At 50.4% G+C, this 18,118-nt stretch overlaps 1 protein-coding gene across 1 annotated transcript in view; it reads right to left on the bottom strand.

Annotated features, from left to right (window-relative positions):
* The window catches only part of TG (thyroglobulin), a 236,969-nt gene that overhangs the window by 216,892 nt on the left and 1,959 nt on the right, over nucleotides 1-18,118 (bottom strand). Inside the window, exons 3-11 of the mRNA XM_059395530.1 lie at nucleotides 17,638-17,746; nucleotides 16,159-16,256; nucleotides 14,813-15,016; nucleotides 14,292-14,451; nucleotides 7,332-7,438; nucleotides 6,503-6,646; nucleotides 6,163-6,348; nucleotides 1,053-2,147; nucleotides 46-633 (exon numbers count right to left, since the gene is read on the bottom strand). Coding sequence (XP_059251513.1) covers nucleotides 46-633; nucleotides 1,053-2,147; nucleotides 6,163-6,348; nucleotides 6,503-6,646; nucleotides 7,332-7,438; nucleotides 14,292-14,451; nucleotides 14,813-15,016; nucleotides 16,159-16,256; nucleotides 17,638-17,746 — 2,691 coding nt within the window. The remainder of the gene's footprint in view (nucleotides 1-45; nucleotides 634-1,052; nucleotides 2,148-6,162; nucleotides 6,349-6,502; nucleotides 6,647-7,331; nucleotides 7,439-14,291; nucleotides 14,452-14,812; nucleotides 15,017-16,158; nucleotides 16,257-17,637; nucleotides 17,747-18,118) is intronic.

Raw genomic sequence — 18,118 nt, 5'->3', positions numbered from 1 at the left:
TGCTTGTAAAAACACAGATTCAGCTCTCCACGCGGCTTAACTCACATGCCGGGATCTCACTCGGTTCTGTCCGGGTGCCTTCCAGTTCGTGACCAGCCTCATTCACGCACCAGCAGCTCCGAAGGTTCAAGTGTGCCAGAGGAATGCTGAAGTCTGAGTAGGGCCCTGGGTATCGGCTGAGCTGGCCATTTATAATCTGCCAGAAGAAGTAGGGCTCCAGGAGTATGTTCCCCCCAGCCTGGGTCAGGTTGCCTTCCATCACTGCCAGTGGGACATCTTGGAAAGAAGGGTATCTTGCCAGCCCTGGGAAGATGTCCTGTTGGCCAGCCTCATACAGACTTTGAATAAAGAGACGGAAGCTTCCGGAAGCTGCTTCTCGATAGCTTGTGATCTTCCTTAGCAGCTCTGGAAGGGTCAGCTCCTGGCTACTGTTGTTCTGGGCCCCCCATCGCTCGTACCACTCAAAGGCCTGCTCAGGAGGGCCATCGCATTGCACGGGCCTCCACTGTCCACTGGCACTGCACTGTGGGACGTAACTGCTGGAGAAGGAGGGCCGCACGCTGGAGTCAGAGCCCAGTGCTCGAGCTACCCCAAGGAAGGCTTGCTCAGCCTGTAACTGACAGGGCGTTGGGCCTGCAAGGGACAAGGAACAGGTAGGTCAGGTGAAAAAGTTTCATGAGCCCAAAAGACCAAGATGAAAACCCCTGACTATCCAAATCCTACCTAAAAACTTACACAGCCAAAGAAATCCCATCACCCGTAAATCTGTAAATAACATCTAGACCAAGAGCATCCCCAGCACCGAAGTTGCACTGTTGCAATCAGCTGTTGTCAGCTCTACAGAAAACTTTGAGCTCCTGAAGGCCAAAAGGGTCCCCGTATTCACTCATCAGAATGGCTGACAGTATCAGCGCTTCTCTGGACAATTTGTAAGTGAATTGGCTAATTTTGCCTTTGCAGCAGTTACAAGGGAATCCATTTTTTCTGCACTGCATCATGTCAGGGCCCCAAGAGATAATCAGGATCTGTGGCTTGGATACTCAATGACTTACATCGCTTGAGTTCTCCAGGCACACTTCGAGTTCCAGGAATAGCCTGCCCCTCGGCGTCCACGCAGTAGCACTCTGAGTTGAAACACTGGACAGGTAGGAAATGGCCCTCACTGTTACAAGAAGGGACAAACAGGCTGGCCCCAGCAGGCAGGCTGCCCGAGAGGCTCTGCATGAGAGCCCTTTCCTTCTCACACTCTGTGGGGCACCTGGGCCGTGCACCTCGAACCCTGGAGCCAGCAAGCTCTTTGCCCCGGGAATCCACACACCAGCACTCTCCAGCGAAGCACTGGACGTCCTCGTAGTTTCCTTCTGCTGAGCACAGTGGGACAAAAAGGCTGCCAGGTGTCTGCTCACAGCCCTGGGAACTGAGCATCATTTCCATCACATCACCTAGATCCCTCGCTATGTCTTCTGGCACAGAGAGAGCCTGCTGCAGGAAGAGAAGGAATTCTGGAAGCTCCAGGAGAGAAGCAAGGAACGTCAGGGAATTTTGGTTTTCTTGCAAGTTGATCTCAAAGCCAAAGCTGTCCACAATCAGCCTATTCGTAGCATCTCCCTTCTTAGAGGCTTCCGGGGGTTCTGTGGCAGGATTTGAATCTAATCCTAAGGAGAGGGGCTTGGCGAGATGGGTCCCTCCATTCTGGAAGCCTGGGAGGCCGAACTGCTGGAAAAACTGACTGAAGTTAAATGTGCCTTTTGTGCCAAGGGCTCCAGACAAGTTGAACTGGCCAACATTCACCAAAAATTTCCCTCCAAAGAGGTTTTGCTGGAGGCGCTTTGGGTCGGTGGTGAACTGAAGGGCAAGGCGAGCCAGTTCTCGGGAGGGAAAAATCGCTCCGATGGCCTCTGTGAGGAGAGTTTCTAAGGCAGGAAACTGTTTATCCTGCCCTTCGACCATTGGGTGGAGAATCCCGGAGTCCACAAAGAGCTCCTTGATCAAGGGAGGGCAGGATGTGGGAAATTCGGCTCCTCTCGGAGACATCCATCTTCCCTCCTGAGCCAAGAACAAGTTGTGTTGGCTGAAGTAGCCGGAGGGCCCGAAGTGAAGTCTAGACAGGGCCTGCCTCCTCTCTGAGATGCAGAGTTGGTCTTCAGCTGCACAAGACAGAGTAGACAGACAGGAGAAACAGTTTCAACGTCAGCAAGGAACACTGAGACCGCCCCACAGACCCTTCCGGTAGTAAGATGTCAAGCATTTCAATGAAGAACATCAACATTTTGTACCTCTGTCTCCTCTAGCCTGTTATTTCTTTATTTTCTTCCCCGCCCCGACTCCCAGTAGCATCTGTGGTGGCCATTTGGGGGCATGAGTGCTCCAACTGACGCTACTCCTTCTCCTGCCTTTCCCTGGAGCGTGACCCCCTACTAAGTTGGGGGTCATAGGCACTGGCCCCCTTTCTAAAAACCTGATCACACACTCACACCAAATGTCCTGACCACACACTCACTCACACCAAATGTCCTCTCTGTCTCCTCAGCCCAGGATTCCTATCCACCCAGAATTTCAGAATAGGATGTCATTTGGAAGCAGGGTCTTGGCATATGTAATTAGTTGAAATGAGGTCACACGGATTTGGGTGAGCCCTAAATCCAATGATGGATGTCCTTCTAAAGCCATGTGATAACACAGACACGCAGGGAAAAGGGCCACATTATGATGGGGACAGAAAGCAGCTACATGCCAAAGAAGGCTGAGGGTTAGCAGCCCCCAGAACCTGGAAGGGCCAAGGAGGAAAGTCCTTGAGACTTCAGAGGGAGCTCAGCCCTGCTCAAGCCTCGCTTGCAGACTCTTGGCCTAGACTGGGAGGGAATACATTTCTGTTGTTTTAAGCCACCCGGTTTGCGGTCATCTGTTACAGCAGCTCTAAGAAACTAATACACCCACAAATTCCTATTTGTTTTTAATGAAATTTTTTTTTCCTAGCATTCTTTTGTTGGAATTTTTAATGGACTTTAATACTTCATTATATGCTCTTCACACGGCTGCCTAACCCCTCCTTGTGGGTAGGTTTGTCTAGGCTAACTAGTTTATAGGCTCTTGGAGCATAAGAACCATAATTTAAATGCTATTCATATTTCTATAATAAATATTTTCCTATGTTGTAATACATAATATATTATATTTTATTATAGGAAATATGGAAATATTTCCTATAATAATGCCATGCAACAAACACACAGTACATTTTTCTAGGCATCTTGACCTTTCCTTGAAGTTATTAATTAAACAGTGATCAGCTCAGTCAACTCCATGGCCAGGTCACTCTATCAGAATAATCTAGCTTGACTGCAATCACATTAAGGAAAAAGACTTTAAATTCAAATTCCAAGCATCTCCATCCCACAGGTGGAAACAAGTAAGTTCATGTTTCTCCATAAAACCATACATTTTAGAGGTCCTTTTCAGCCAGCCACCCACCCACCCACCCCCAACTTTTTAAAATAATTCTTTCCCTTCAGTTCACACGGATGCCAAAAAGGAAGTCAGCCAATCTCCCTCTGTAACCAGGCAACAGAGAAAGAACAGGAACATGTGGTCAGAGAGAGAAAACAGACTGGGAACATCCGAACCCCTAACACATCCCTCAACCAGTCCATGGCTGCCTTGAATGGAAGGTATTACAGGGAGGTATGGAAGAAATAAAGTCCATGGCTTTGCTTATTCTGTTTTCCAAATTGAGGGCATATCCCTTCTATTCATTTGTTATGTAGTGTTACCAAGGCAAAAGCATGCAGACATTGACTCCCTGTGGCATTCGTTTGCATGGAAATAGGACAGATACACCAGAGAGGAGAAAGTAAAAATATATGATCCCCACATTTGGTAACATTCTGGTTTTAATTTGGAAAAACCATAGTTCTCCATGTCCACCTGGAACCCGGAGGGCACAATATTCCCTAGGTTTTAAGAGAACGTCAGTCTAATCATAAATACCGTCAAGACAGACCTTCAAAATGTTCTTCCAAGTTTTCGCACTTGGCAGATAGAATACTACCGAACACCATGCAGAACACTCAAAATGTTAAGTTGGAGACATCAGTGACTTCACAGGAACTGTTGAATGAACTTGAGCATTGGATCCCTTTTGAGACTATATAAACACTTGCCCACTTCCTTCACTGTTTGCAATCTTGCGGAATCCATCCAGCTCCTGGGTTCCTTCCTCCTCTCCCTCACCCCTAAATGAACTTAAATGAACTTTTGGGACTTCATCAAGATCAAAAGCTTCTGCACAGCAAAAGAAACAGTCGACAAAACAAAGAGACAACCCACGGAATAGGAGAAGATACTTGCAAATGACAGTACAGACAAAAGGTTGATATCCAGGATCTATAAAGAACTTCTTAAACTCAACACACACAAAACAGATAATCATATCAAAAAATGGACAGAAGATATGAACAGACACTTCTCCAATGAAGACATACAAATGGCTATCAGACACATGAAAAAATGTTCATCATCACTAGCCATCAGGGAGATTCAAATTAAAACCACATTGAGATAGCACCTTACACCAGTTAGAATGGCCAAAATTAGCAAGACAGGAAACAACATGTGTTGGAGGGGATATGGAGAAAGGGGAACCCTCTTACACTGTTGGTGGGAATGCAAGTTGGTGCAACCACTTTGGAGAACAGTGTGGAGATTCCTCAAGAAATTAAAAATAAAGCTTCCCTATGACCCTGCAATTGCATTTCTGGGTATTTACCCCAAAGATACAGAGAGATGTAGTGAAAAGAAGGGCCATCTGTACCCCAATGTTTATAGCAGCAATGGCCATGGTCGCCAAACTGTGGAAAGAATCAAGATGCCCTTCAATGGACGAATGGATAAGGAAGATGTGGTCCATGTACACTGTGGAGTATTACGTCTCCATCAGAATGTGATCTTAATTGGAAATAGGGTCATTGTCGATGTAGGTAGTTAAGATGAGGTCATACTAGGGTCTAGTGGGCTCTTAATTTTATATTACTGGTGTCATTTTGAGAAGAGAGGAAGAGCCATGGAGGCAGACAGGAGGGAAGACCGTCCGCTGATGACCAAGCAGGGTTTGAGGCTCCCGTTGCCACAAACTAAGGAATGCCAGAGATTGTTGGCAATGATCACAAGCCAGGAAAATGGCAAGGAAGGAGTTTCCCCCCGGAAGCCTTCAGAGGGGGCATGGTCCTCCTAACACTTTGACTTTGAACTTCTAGGCTCCAAAGCTGTAGGAGAATATATTTCTGTTGTTCTGAGTCCCTGATTCTGTGGTCATTTGTCACAGCTGCCCCAGGAAAGTAATACAGTGCCCTCCTCAGTCTTCAAGACATTTCAATGACCTTCACACTGGCCCCAGGCATATAGTCTAATCCTGCTTTCAACACACCCTGCTTCCAAGTGCCTGGGTGGTCTTTCTTACACACAAAACCCACCATGGAACTCTCTAGGTTAAAATCCCTCAACCTCTTCACCTGACCTCTAGGATGAAGCCTTTGCTCTGGTAAGGAGAACCTCACTGTCTCATCCTGACCATCCCCCAGGCTTGAAGTGCTGAGCGCCATCCTGATCCTACTGCAACACTGTTCTCTGCCCTTCTTGCAGATTCAGCATCAGTACCACACCAGTGCTTATCATATATGTCCTTATAATTTCACTCTTCTGCTCAATAGACAGAGAACACCTCTCCTTACTTTCCTCCTTCAGGAAATATCTTTACTTGAGAAGACTAATCAAGCGTCACCTCTTCCATGAAGCCTTCCTGAACGTCTCCTCTTCATACACTCTGCAAGATAGACCTGACCCTCCCCTGTTTGCGCTGCTTTTGTTACTGGTACATACTTCTCTCACAGCACAGTAAACATAATTCTCTTTTCTTTCTTCACCTATGAGGCCCCCAATATTCTCTGAGCTCACTGAGGAAGCAACTACGGCTGACATAGGGAGGAGAAAGATGCTGGAAGTTAATGACGATAAGTGGGTTTTCCATCATGTTGGGCTCGAAGGGCCTCTGGGGGACACTCAGGAGGCAGTGGAATGAGTGGGCTCTGGAGTGGTTGGTCTGGAGAAGCAATGAAATTTATACAACTTGATGAGAACCAAAGAGAAGGCCCTTGAGAGGCAACCCACCACAAGATGGCCGCAGGCCTCGGCGCCGAGTTCCATGGATCTCCTTCCCTCGGGCGTCCACACACCAACACAGGCCTCCCCTCTGGCACTGCACCCCCTGGTAGCCCCCGTCCCGGCGGCAGCTGGGAACGTAGGGGTGACCAAAGTTGTTCGCTGTGAAACGCTCCACTTCACACTTTGTGGGGCCTGGGAGAGATGGGGGTGGGGAAAGGAGAGGACAGCATGTGAACAAGGCTCGTGGGTTGACAGCACACATTCTCTTTGCTTTGCAGTGACTCTGAAACCCAAGTGGTCTCCTCCAAGCAGAAACATGGACATGCCTCAGCCCCTTGGTACCCACATCGGAATCGGCCAGAGATGACGAGCCGAACTGCTAGAAACCGTCTCTGTAGTATCCGGTACAGGGTTGTCTCCGTGAAGGTGGGGGCAAGGTCCAGGCCAGCAAAAATGGTGTCATAAATTTCATCAAGTAACAGCTCCAAACCTGAGCGAGGACAGAAGCATGTCAAGGGCCGGGTGCATTCAGAAAGGAAGTCCTGACCTGGATGATCACACAGACATTAGGAGAGCCAGCGCCTACACGGGCAACACCATGTGTCAGGTCTGATTGAGATTTTAATGGTATCGGAGATGCCTGGGTGACTCGGTTGGTTGAGCGTCCAACTCTTGATTTTGGTTCATGAGATCGAGCCCCACGTCAGGCTCTGCACTCAGTGGGGAGTCTGCTGGAGATTCTCTCTCCCTTTCTCTCTACTTCCCTTACCACCACCCCCCCATGGGTAAATAAAATCTTAAAAAAAAAAAAAAAATTAATGGTTTCCAAAGTCAGGGCTGCTGTGTACAGTTGTGCAGGTTGTTTGCAGCACAAAGGAGCACTGCTTATGAGAGCAGATTAAAATGCATCCTCTGTTCCACTCTCCAGGCTCAGAGTCGCATCTGCCCAAAGCGGAGCTCCTCCTTCCGGTGAGCACAAAGGCTCCATATGCACCAGCAGCTGTGTTCGAAGCACCATAGATGAACATTTGCAAACTGTGGTCTCTTCAAGACCCAGGGCAGCCTAGCAGGGGAGGAGGCAGACACTGCTCTTTCTGCTTGGCAGGAAGTGATACTTAAGCTTCCAGGTTTGGGGAACACCTCTCTCTCCCTCCATTTGCCTGAGGTGTGCTTACCTGTCTCAGCCAGCTCCCGCCCTTGACTGTCCACACAGTGACAATACCCAGACACCTCAGGGAACTTGCTCCGGAAGGCACTGAAGGTCACAAATGCATCTGGAAACCTAAGGCAAAAGGAGATTTATGGTCACTGTTTCCTAAAGCATAAGTCTTCACAAGCTCTTCTTGTAGAAATAAATGTGGACTCGTCTCATCTGGAGAGAAGGAATGTCTGCTTTTTTTTTTTTTTTTTTTTTTTTTAAATCTCATGCCATTTGTTCCACGTTTCTTACAGTAAATGCGTTTCTTTTCCAAGCTGGATTGACCTGGCCAGAGCCAAGCTGGATGAGTGAAAATGAAGCTGTGCTCAGCTGTCCCCTGCTAATTAGTCCTCTCTCTCCCTCGTGAATTTTCATCAGTTTCTACCCAAGCATGTGCCTCATAGGATCAGGCGGAACACAGGTGATGAACCTCACATTACTGGAGTATAACTTTACTAGACTATAACTCTAGGGACGAAAGGCCAAGTTTGCTTCACAAACATATGGTGCATTGCAGATGATCTCATTTGGGGAGATCAAATGACTCCAAGCCCCTTACAACTTTTCCAGAGCTTGAAAAGAAGCCAGATTCCACCATAGGAAATTCTTGAGGACATTTCCCAGTCCCATAGTTGAAAACATGTGAAATCAACACGACACCACTTAAAAAGGCTATGCATTCCTTTCCACGAGTGCAGGGAAAGGGTGCCCACGCCGTGTCTGAGTGGGCAACTGCCGTCAGGAGCTAATCGACTGGGTTCCTGATCCTGAAGTAAGACGAAGCTATGTGATAGAAAACCATACTCAAGAGTTCTTCCTGTGTGCAATGATTCAGCAACCAGAGAGGAATTTTTCATCTTTATGTAACATCGAGAGTTTTGCGTTTATGCCCTAGAGGGCTAGCACCTGAGAACCAAGCATAACGTGTTTCTACCTATGCCCGGAAATATATCCCCAGTCAGTGAGCAGAAGCAGCAGCTCGCTGTACAGACCCACTGCTGTGCCATCTAATCCAGCAAAGCACTGAAAACAACCCTAATGTCCAATGATAGGAAAAGTAATAAGTAAATGATGGTAAATTTCTCAAATGGATGCATACATAACATTACATAAAAAGGGTAGAATACAGTACGGCCTGCAAATATACTGCAGGTGTATTTGCAGAAGGTAAGGTATGTTATATTGGCTACCAATCTTGAAAACAGTGGTGGAAGATAGAGTTTAAACCCAGGTCTTACCAACCACGTGCCGCCTACGTCTGCCAGTGGTGTTATTCAATGTATGTTGGGGACGCCTGGGTGGCTCAGTTGGTTGGACAACTGCCTTCGGCCCAGGTCATGATCCCAGAGTACCGGGATCGAGTCCCATATTGGGCTCCCAGCTCCATGGGGAGTCTGCTTCTCCCTCTGACCTTCTCCTCGCTCATGCTCTCTCTCACTGTCTCTCTCTCAAATAAATAAATAAAAATCTTAAAAAAAAAAAATGTATATTGGCTGCACCTGGTTCCTGTTCCACATTCTGAAAGGCGTGTGACTCTGTTTCATTCAGACACTCTCCTCGGCCTGCCTTTCCCGATATCTAATAGATGTGGAAGACACGCATCCTGGAGAATGCAGGGTTGGGGCACCTGGCTGGACCAAGGCTCTGAAACCCATTCCAGCCCTAGGCACAGGAAGTTTCTGTCACTCTAGACCCATGTTCTGGTGATTCCACCCAAGGTCTGTTTCAGGGTCATGTCCCAGGACCAGGGCAAGTTGCAAGACTCTCGAGCCATCTTCATCCCACCGCTTTAGGGTCAGAGACCTCCTCTCTGCATTCACTGTCTTAGATGCTACCCAGTACCTGGGCCTCCGTTGTTTTTGCAGGGACCTCACTCCCGATATCCTTCCTTCTTGCACATGCCAGATCACTGTGGCTTCAGCTAGACGGGGCGTCCTCCCAAACCCCCAGGAAGATGACCTGAGGGCAGCTACTGCCACCTGGTCTCTCCAGGGCTGTCGTCTTCTGGCCTCGGGGCAGACCCCTGGCGATGACACCTGGAACCCGTCCTTGCCAGTGCTGTGTGCCCTGAAAAGAGCTTAGGTCTAGAGGCAGGGGTGTCAGAGCTCCAGCCTTGGCTTAACCCTATGGGGTCATTGCTCATCATGACTACTCCTGAAATAATAACAGGGGGCATGCTCTGGATGATCAGACACTGCACCAAACACCCTCTAATCTCACCGGATCCTCACAACCTCGCTTCAAATGCAGGGAGGGCTCTGCCATGCTTCCAACCTCCTGCTTATTAGATCCCCACCCTTCTCTGCCACCCCAACCAAAGTCCAACTACTGAAACTGAACCCAGGTCTAAAGGAAATGGGGGTAAGGCTCTATCCTAATAGTTGGGCCAGCTAGGTTTGGAACCTGGTGTATAGCCATGGAATGCTCCAGAGGAAGTGAGTCTGGAGTGGGATTCTGAAGCTAAGAACAAGGATTTGGCAAGGAGAGAATGGAGAACATGTCTAGAAGGACCATTAGCGTGTCTCCAACTTCAAAGCAGGGGCAGGGGATGATAGTATGGGCAGAAGGAAAAACTGAGAGACTGGTCGTCACTGGGGGAGGCACAGGTCTGGTGACGAACGTCAGGACACAAGCATCTCTACCATGAACATGCTGTTCCTGAAAGCTCCATGCCCATTCTCCTTCTAGACATGGGTCTTAGGAAACCAACTGTCCTGTTAGCAGCAGGACATGGTCGAGTTATATAGGACCCTGTGGCATACGGCATTGTCCCTTTTATGAGAATCAGAGGAACAAAGATTTTTGCATCTTCAGTAGAAGAAAAAAATGTGTTCTTCTGAGAAACAGGTTTATTTTTATCTGGTGGAAACCAAATAACTGAGAATGTTTTCTCTTCCTGGGCATAAGGCGCTTGAAGACCAATATGAAGCCCCTTATATTTGTGATAAGAAACCTTTATAGAACGTGTGGTGCCAACCTTGCCTTGTCTTATTCTTATTTTCTACCTTTATTTTGTCTCCCCTATGATCTGCTCTATTTCCCGTTTCTAGCCTGTTTGGGGATGTCAGAAGAAAAGAGGAAGAGAAAATCAGCACCAAACCTTCAAAATAAAAAATGACGTATTTCTTCTAGTAGAGAAGGATGTGTCCCTTCTGCTGAATTAGAGCAAACCCTTAGGAGGATCTTAAGAAAGTTCTTGAGAAAGAAAATCATGGTGCAGGGGGAAAGGGGAAGGATGGCTGTCCTGAGTTGAGGCTCAGATTGTGGCCAACCCAATTAGAGAAATCACAGCTCTGGCTCAGTGGAATATGAAAGGTCCGGCCCTGCCAGGCACCTGGTCCTGGTCTGGTGCAGACCAGCATCCATGCCCTGAGCTCGGGCAGCAGATACTGCCCCTCAGTCAGACTCTCCAGTCCACCCAGAGATGGTTCCTCTAGAAATCCAACCATCAATTAATAAATTAGCAATTTAGGAGTCAGAAGAGCACTCCTTCAATAGAGGACCTGGTATGGATGTCTCCTATGAGGGTAACTGGTGGTCAGTCTTCGAAGATTTCTCCCCATGTTCTAGAATGATGTCCCTGTGCCACACGTTAAAACACATCTGATCCTTCTCATTGGGTTAACTGATTAGCATGGGTGGCCAAGGATCTAGGGTTGCTGTGAAGTTGGAGTTTGCTTAGTCAGTAAGGACAAGAGCTGACAAACCAATTAACTGAATTTTAGCATGGACCACTAAAGTCTAGCAATGGCATCGGCTCCTAAAACCTTGACCTACAATCTGCTTGGGCAGAATATGTTTCTCTATTAGTGGCTGCGTGAAGGCAGCAGGAAAAGTGGAGTAGAGTCAGAAGAACCAGCAAAACTTACTTCACACCGTGACATGGTTTTCAAAGTCACCAGCCAAACAGGTGTCCTTAGCCATGGCCTCCAGGAGGCAAAAGGACCTGCTTCAAACAGGCAAACACTATGGCCACGTTCAAGTGCAAATCATCCCCCGGCACGTGCACAACAACACAGCAGGTTGGCAAATGAGCTCACCATAGGCTTCCGGCCTCCCCTCCAGGTCCCATGCAAGTAAGTCAGCTGCCGCGTGCTCTCTACTTGGAAGTCTCAAAAAGAAAGCCTCTCAGATTCAGTATTCCCAAACCAAACTGGTGACTTTCCTTTTCTAAACTCATCCTGCAGCATGAACCCAGAAACCAGACCTGGGCTTGGCTCTTCCTCTGCCTCACTCTCCACCTTCACCAAGTGCCATGGATTCCACCTCAGCCATGGTTCTCCAGCCCTTCTGTCTCCTCACAGCGCTCTCCGCCACACGCTCTCCGTCCACGCCAGCACGGTCTGCGCCTGGACCCGAGCGGGAGCCCGCGGACCCACAGAGCGGCCTCCGAGTACTCCCCCTGTTCTTCTCCGGACAGTCGATTCTTTCCGAAATTCAAAATATACCCAATCTCCCCCCAACCCCCACAGGCTCAAAATTCCTGATGCAATATTGGGGACATACTAAGACTAAAAATTACCCCTTGCTTATCTGAAATTCAGATGTAATTGGACATTCTGTATTTTATCTTCAACCTTAGGGATGAAATCTACACTCTCTACCTGGCCTCTGGGGTTCCTGCCACCATGCCCTGTGGAGCAGCTGGGCCTGGCACTGCCTGGGTCGGCTTATCAAGAAACCTCTGAATACGGCTGGGCTTCCCGTAACCAACCACCCAACCCTTCCCATGACCTTTCCAAATCGGAATTCCCCCCTGAGACACACTTGCTTTCATGAAGGAAAGGATCTCATTTCAGGAGTAATTTTTTTGTCTGTTTGTCTTAAACAATGGATGCGGAGTCTTGAACTTTTGCATTTAACTTGACTGCCCTCTTGTGGAAGGAGCTGTGAACTGTGCTTCAAGCTGTCACCCGCAAAAGTTCTTGAAAGCGCTCGAGACAAGCACGAACTGCAGGCCTACTGTGCACCAGGCTCTGTGCTGGGTGCTGCAGGGAGAGAGCTGAATCGGGGTTGTGTGGGATAGTAAGTAGAGCCAGGAAGCACTAGCGCCCACTGACTGTGCTTCCCGGGAGTTCCTTAGCCTCTGTGTTTCAGATGCGTCATCTCTTGCTAGAGAACATAATTTTTTTTTTGTAAGTATTAAAGTAGGCAGAAGGATGTCAAATTGCCTGTATAGAGTAAGCACTCAGTTGAACTGAGTACACACTGGTGTGCATCAATAAGTATCAGTAAATCGAGCTTTCGAGAAATCCTTATGTGCACACAGGCAGGCCATTCTCTAAGCCTGGGAAAGGAAAAAAAAATTACGTTTTTTGCACCTGGGCGGTATGGGAAGAATCCCTACAGATGCATCATAATTTGCATTTGTCTCCGTGGTTTCATGGATGAGGTCTCATCAGATCCTCCCCAGAACTTAGTACACAGGGACTTGTCCCTGCCCTCTCCCCATATTTCAGATGGGGGCACTGAGGCACAGGGACAGAGAGAGAGTAAATGAGCAGGTCACGTTGCCAAGCAGGGGTGGAGTTAGAATGAGGGTCATAGAGGCAAATGCAGTGGGGCCCGGCAGGTAACACGGATGGAAGGAGTAGGCAGAGGGATACAGAGTGCCGCACCATGTGTGGTCAGCCCAAAAAGGACAGTTCAAAGCCAGCTTCTTGGTGCCAATGGGGGAATTCAGGAATTCAGAATTTTGTGTATTAAGTTAAACATAAGAAATTGCTGATGTTCAACTATTTTTACCTATGCAAACAGAAATTTCATGGAGTTAACTTGAAATGTTTTGGTTTTTAGAAGAATATACAGCTCAAATAAGACTTTTCACGGGCCAGCTCCTGTGGCCAGACTGTGAGCCTGAGACTTCTCCCAGCGCAGCCCATGGGAACTCTCTCTTGGAGAGGGCAAGAAACGGGTTGCTTGGAAGCCAACCACACAGAGGCTCAGGTTCTCCAAGAGAATTCCCAGCAGCAGCCACAGACTAATACTTTTCCTGATCTCACTCAAGGAGTTTCAATCTTGTCTGAGTCTGTGCTGGCCCTTTACAATGACAAAGGGGTCATCTTGAATAACAGAAGCAACCTGATTATTTGGGTCAAGATCTGTCATGCATCTCCTTTTGTACATTTGTTACCTAAATCCCTATGCTTATGTATAAGTGCATACAAACACACAATTCACAAAAATGCTTAAATATGATGATGCCCGTGCTTGTAAGAGGGCCATCTTATCTCCTTCTCTGCTGATTCCCCTCTCCCTACCCCTGCTTCTCCACAGCCGCTTGACCCTGCGGATGGCCATGACCCCCACCCAGTGTGCACTGACTCATCCGTCCCCTGTGCTCACCTAATCTCGTACAGACCCGAGCAGAATCCTATCCCCATCCATGCGTGTAAAAGGATGTATGCTTATTTGTTCCATAAAAAGTAATCAAACAAGTGCCTTGTATCTTGTGTATTATCATGATATACATGGCAGCACCCTCTCCAAGTCAACTGGCGGAGTGCCAAGGCATTCTGTCTAGTGGCTGCACACGTATTTACAGTGGTAGCCACCTATCCAGCCATCCACCTTGGGTCTCTCTGTCGCTTTGTTCTCCGTTTTCTGCTACAGTGAGAAGCAACACAGTAGACATCCCAATACATATGTCTTCGCTCTCCGGTCTTTTTATTTCCGTGGGTTGCCTGGCCCAGGCAAGGGGACAGTGGGAGTTCGCGCTAGTCTTAATTTGGATGTCTGTTGCCAGCTTGCTTTGTTAAAAAATACTGTTGTCCTTCAGCTGCCCAGCAGCTTATGAGAGCGAGGCCTCTCTCAACTCCCAGCAGCCTGGGCCTCTCACACCCCGAAGCCCCCAGCCCCAGCGTGAGTGAGAGCTTCAGCAAGGGTTAACAAGAGATAGTCCAAGGTCGGACACACCCCAGAGGCCGGCTCCTCTTACCTGTTGTAGCTCTGAATCAGGTCAAAAATCATCATGTCTGTGGTGTTGACAAACTTGCACTGGACAGGCAGGAACGCCCCATCTGGAGAACACTGCGCTGGTGACTTGTCCCCCACCCCGTGGAGGAGACGGCGGTTTCTTATCTCACAGCTCCTGGGACCTAAACAATTTCCAGGACAAGATTTCAGGGCTGAGGTAGGAGTAGGTGCGTAGGCTTCTGCAGTCGTGTTCATCCTACACACGTGGCCCAGACCCAGCCAGAGACGGATCCCGCACGGGGGACTTGCCACGGACCTCCATGCGGATGCTTCTACCAACCGGCCAGCAAATCCTGGTCGTGCACCATGTGGCGAGATTAGAAGTGATAAAACCTTCCTCAACTGCTCTCATTTTCTGCACTGAGGGCCAGGCTCTCTCCCTTTGGTCGGGGAGACCCGACGAGGTCTCGGTTACTGGTGGAAAGGCGCGCACACTCGGGCTGGGGGTTGGGCGTGCGGGCTGCGGGGAATCCAGAGACTTACAGCGGCTCGGCCTGCCCCGCTGGCGCGTCCCGTACACCTCCATCCCTCCTGCGTCCACACACCAGCACTGCTGCTGCCCCAGGTCGCACTGCACGGGCGCGTAATCCCCCGAAGCCTGACACCGGGGGAGGTAGGCTGCCGTCGAGCCGTTGATGTAGCCGCTCAGCAAGATCTGCTGCTTCTCCAGCTGGCAGAAGGACAGACCTGCGGGTGCATGGAGCAGTGTCCGACCGTGCTGCAGCGACAGCCTCAGGCTCTCTCCCTGGAGACCGGGACATGTCCTTCCCACCCCCGGGGGAGAGGGAGCGACAGGCGCATGAACCTCAGATCCTCCGAGCTGGCAGAAAGCTCAGGACCAGCGCTCCGACTGTCCGGCCGTATCCCAGGACTGCGCCCAGCATCCTGTGTGCCAGGTCAGGGAAGGGCAGACTCCACCGTGGCCCACTGGCCCACGGGAACCCCCCACAGCCCGGGCGCTGCCGAGGGGAGGCTGTTTGCTGGCAGAGGCTTTTCGGAGCATTCCCACGTCCCTGCCCTGCACCTCGCTGTGCAACCCTCCCTGCGCCACTCTGGGTCTCCCTCCTTATGTGTAGGGTTGAAACACGACCACCCTCCTCGATGCATGAAGAACAGTGACCTTGGCAATCACTGCCTCTGCTGAGTACCGACTGTGTGCCCAGGGTTCGACGCCTGCCTTACATCCTGAGGCGGATCCTACATTCCTATGAAAGATGGGGAACCACAGCTCAGTGAGGGCATGGTACCGGGCTGGGGTTTTCAGCCGGAGCGTGCTGGGAGCCAGCCTGCTCCCCAGGCTGGCCAGGCCCGCCACGAGCAACCCCATGCCCCCAAACAGAGCTTTTCTCCTCAAAGGAGATCTTTGGCTCCAAGCTCAATATCACCATTTAAAGATGACCAGTCCCCACTGGACTCTGTCTTGGGCTTAGCTCTGACGTGCTTTACAGAGAGGCTGTGTTTCTTTGACTACACATGATAATACTTGTTTTCGATGGGGAAATGCTCACCTAGGTCTCCGATTTTAGAAACACCAAGGTAAGAAAGCACTAGGTGTGTCTGTGGCCTAATTCTGCTTCCAGAGACCTTGGATGTCTGGCCTGTGGCTTCCTCAGAGCCAGGCATGTAGCCCGCAAGTGGGCTGGTTCAGCACCTGTTTGCTGAAAAAATGACTTGACGGGCCCACTGGATTTTCAAAGAAGCCCCGCAGGAAGTAGGGCCTCGTGGGCAGGACTGTTACCCTAATTGGGAGAGGAACCTCTAGCAACCCAGAGGGAGACCTGCCGGGTCACAGGAACCCCCTTCCCCTGGACGCCCCCTCTTGCACTCACAGGCCACGGGCCGAGCAGGCTGCCTGCTGCCAGGCACCTCCCGGCCATCGGCATCCACACACCAGCAGGAGCCCCCATCGCTCTGGCACTGGACGGTCCTGCAGACAGGAGAGACACGCCACACAGACAGCATTACTGGGGCCCCGAGCCACAACCCAGCTTAGTCTTCTTCTCCTTTCCAGTCTTCCAAGTTTTCATTCGTGTAAATTAGGGAGACATGCAGTGGAGGGGGTGAGTGACAGGTGCCAAAGCTGGCCTTTTCCTGTCCTGCTCATCCGCGTGACAGCTCAGCCGTCCACCCTCGGCCGTCCGGTCTACAAGGTCTGCGGCGAACGCCCGCCCCACCATGTGGCTGCCACCTGGAATCTGCTGCAGGGGGTAAAGCCAGTGCCCTTGTGGCCCAGGGGTGGGCAAAACAGCCCGTGAGGTCTAGGCCGGCGGAGAGCAGAGCCTCGGGTGTGGGTTACACAAGGAGGCACTCTCGGGTTGCCTGGGATACATGGCGTCTGCGGTGAGGCCGGCAGGAGGATCGGCTGTCCTACTAGGGGCAGAAGGAGGTCAAAAGGGCTCCGGGTGAGGAGAAAAGCCAACACAAGCCCCCTGAGGAGGACCGGGGCGGCGGGGGGGGGGGGGGGGGCCTGGAACTGCAAGTGACAAGGAACAGCAACACGAATAAAACCACAAAGGTGAGCTTCCCCCCAGCGCTTCTGTCGCTCCCGACATCCCAGATGCCCAACAAGGGGCTGGACCAAGGGGTCTCCGCGCTCTGGGGAGTAAGGTGCTGCCGGGTGCATTAAGAGCACATAAAAAATGAGGGTCGGCAGCGATGTTTCACAGGGGTTCCCAGGACGCAGTCCACGGACAGAGCTCCCCTCGTTCAACGTGGCTGGAGTAGCACAGGAGCGTCAGAATCCAGGCCCACACAAAGGATTCCTGCGCCTTCTGCTGGGATGTCGTGTATATTATGGTTCCGTTCTCTAGGGAGAGCCCAGGACGCACGTTCACATTAGGGCGGCCAAACACCGCTTCCGGAGAGGCGCTCACTCTGGGGAGACAGACGCGCCTGGCCCAGATCGCTGGCCTTAGCAGGGCCGAAGTCCAAGCAGCTTGTCCTTCCCCTGACCTCGGACTTCTCCAAGTACCCACAGAGGACAGGAGGCGCCAACGCATTGATCCCCCACACCTTTCATTAAAGCAATTGCACTGCACGTTTGGGCAGGAAAAAAGGGAAGTCCTTGATCCCGGCTGGAATGAAGCAGTGACTGGGACACTCCGGGTCAGATTATCCAGCGTCCATCAGCCTGAGATCCTAGAGGAGGACACCTGCCACCCTCCCCTCGTGACAGTGTCACATGCCATGAACACAGGTGGGGGAGACCCTGTGAGGTGAGGGCACCTCACAGGGTCGGGGGGAGGGGTGGAGATGAGCTTTAACATTTCTTAGGGCCCCGGGGGTCCACAGGGCTGAGGGAGTCTTACTGGTAGCTGCCGTCTTCTGCACACTGAGGAACGTGGTCCGCTCCCCTCAAAAAGGCTGTCTCCCTCTGCAGCTCGCAAGGACGCAGGGGCTGGGCGTCCACCTGGTATTCTGGGAAGAGGGAAGCAGCCCATCAGGGAAGAGTGTGGGTGGGATTTCTTTGACAATGATGGGCTCCCCAAAACACAGATGCTGTCCTGAGTTGTATTCCCGGCGTCATCATCAATAATCACCTTCTAACTTGCAACTTGGCAGTTACTCACATGTTTCCAAGTATGCCATTGGCTCATTTAACCCTCAGCCTCTCCCAGGAAGTGATGTCTGCATTTTACCCTTGTGTCACTAAGACAGTGACAGGGACCTGCTCAAGGTCAACCGTTGGCAAGGGCAGGATTCAAAGTCAACTCTCAGACCCTCATGCTACCCTGAACCTTGGTGGGGTTAGGTCTGAACACCAGAAAGAAGGTGTTCTTGGATTTATCA

The sequence above is a fragment of the Mustela nigripes genome, chromosome 3 (assembly GCF_022355385.1).
Source record: "Mustela nigripes isolate SB6536 chromosome 3, MUSNIG.SB6536, whole genome shotgun sequence".
Lineage (NCBI taxonomy): Eukaryota > Metazoa > Chordata > Mammalia > Carnivora > Mustelidae > Mustela > Mustela nigripes.
The sequence above is the reverse complement of the archived record's forward strand: the minus strand, read 5'-3'. Positions and strand labels throughout refer to the sequence as shown.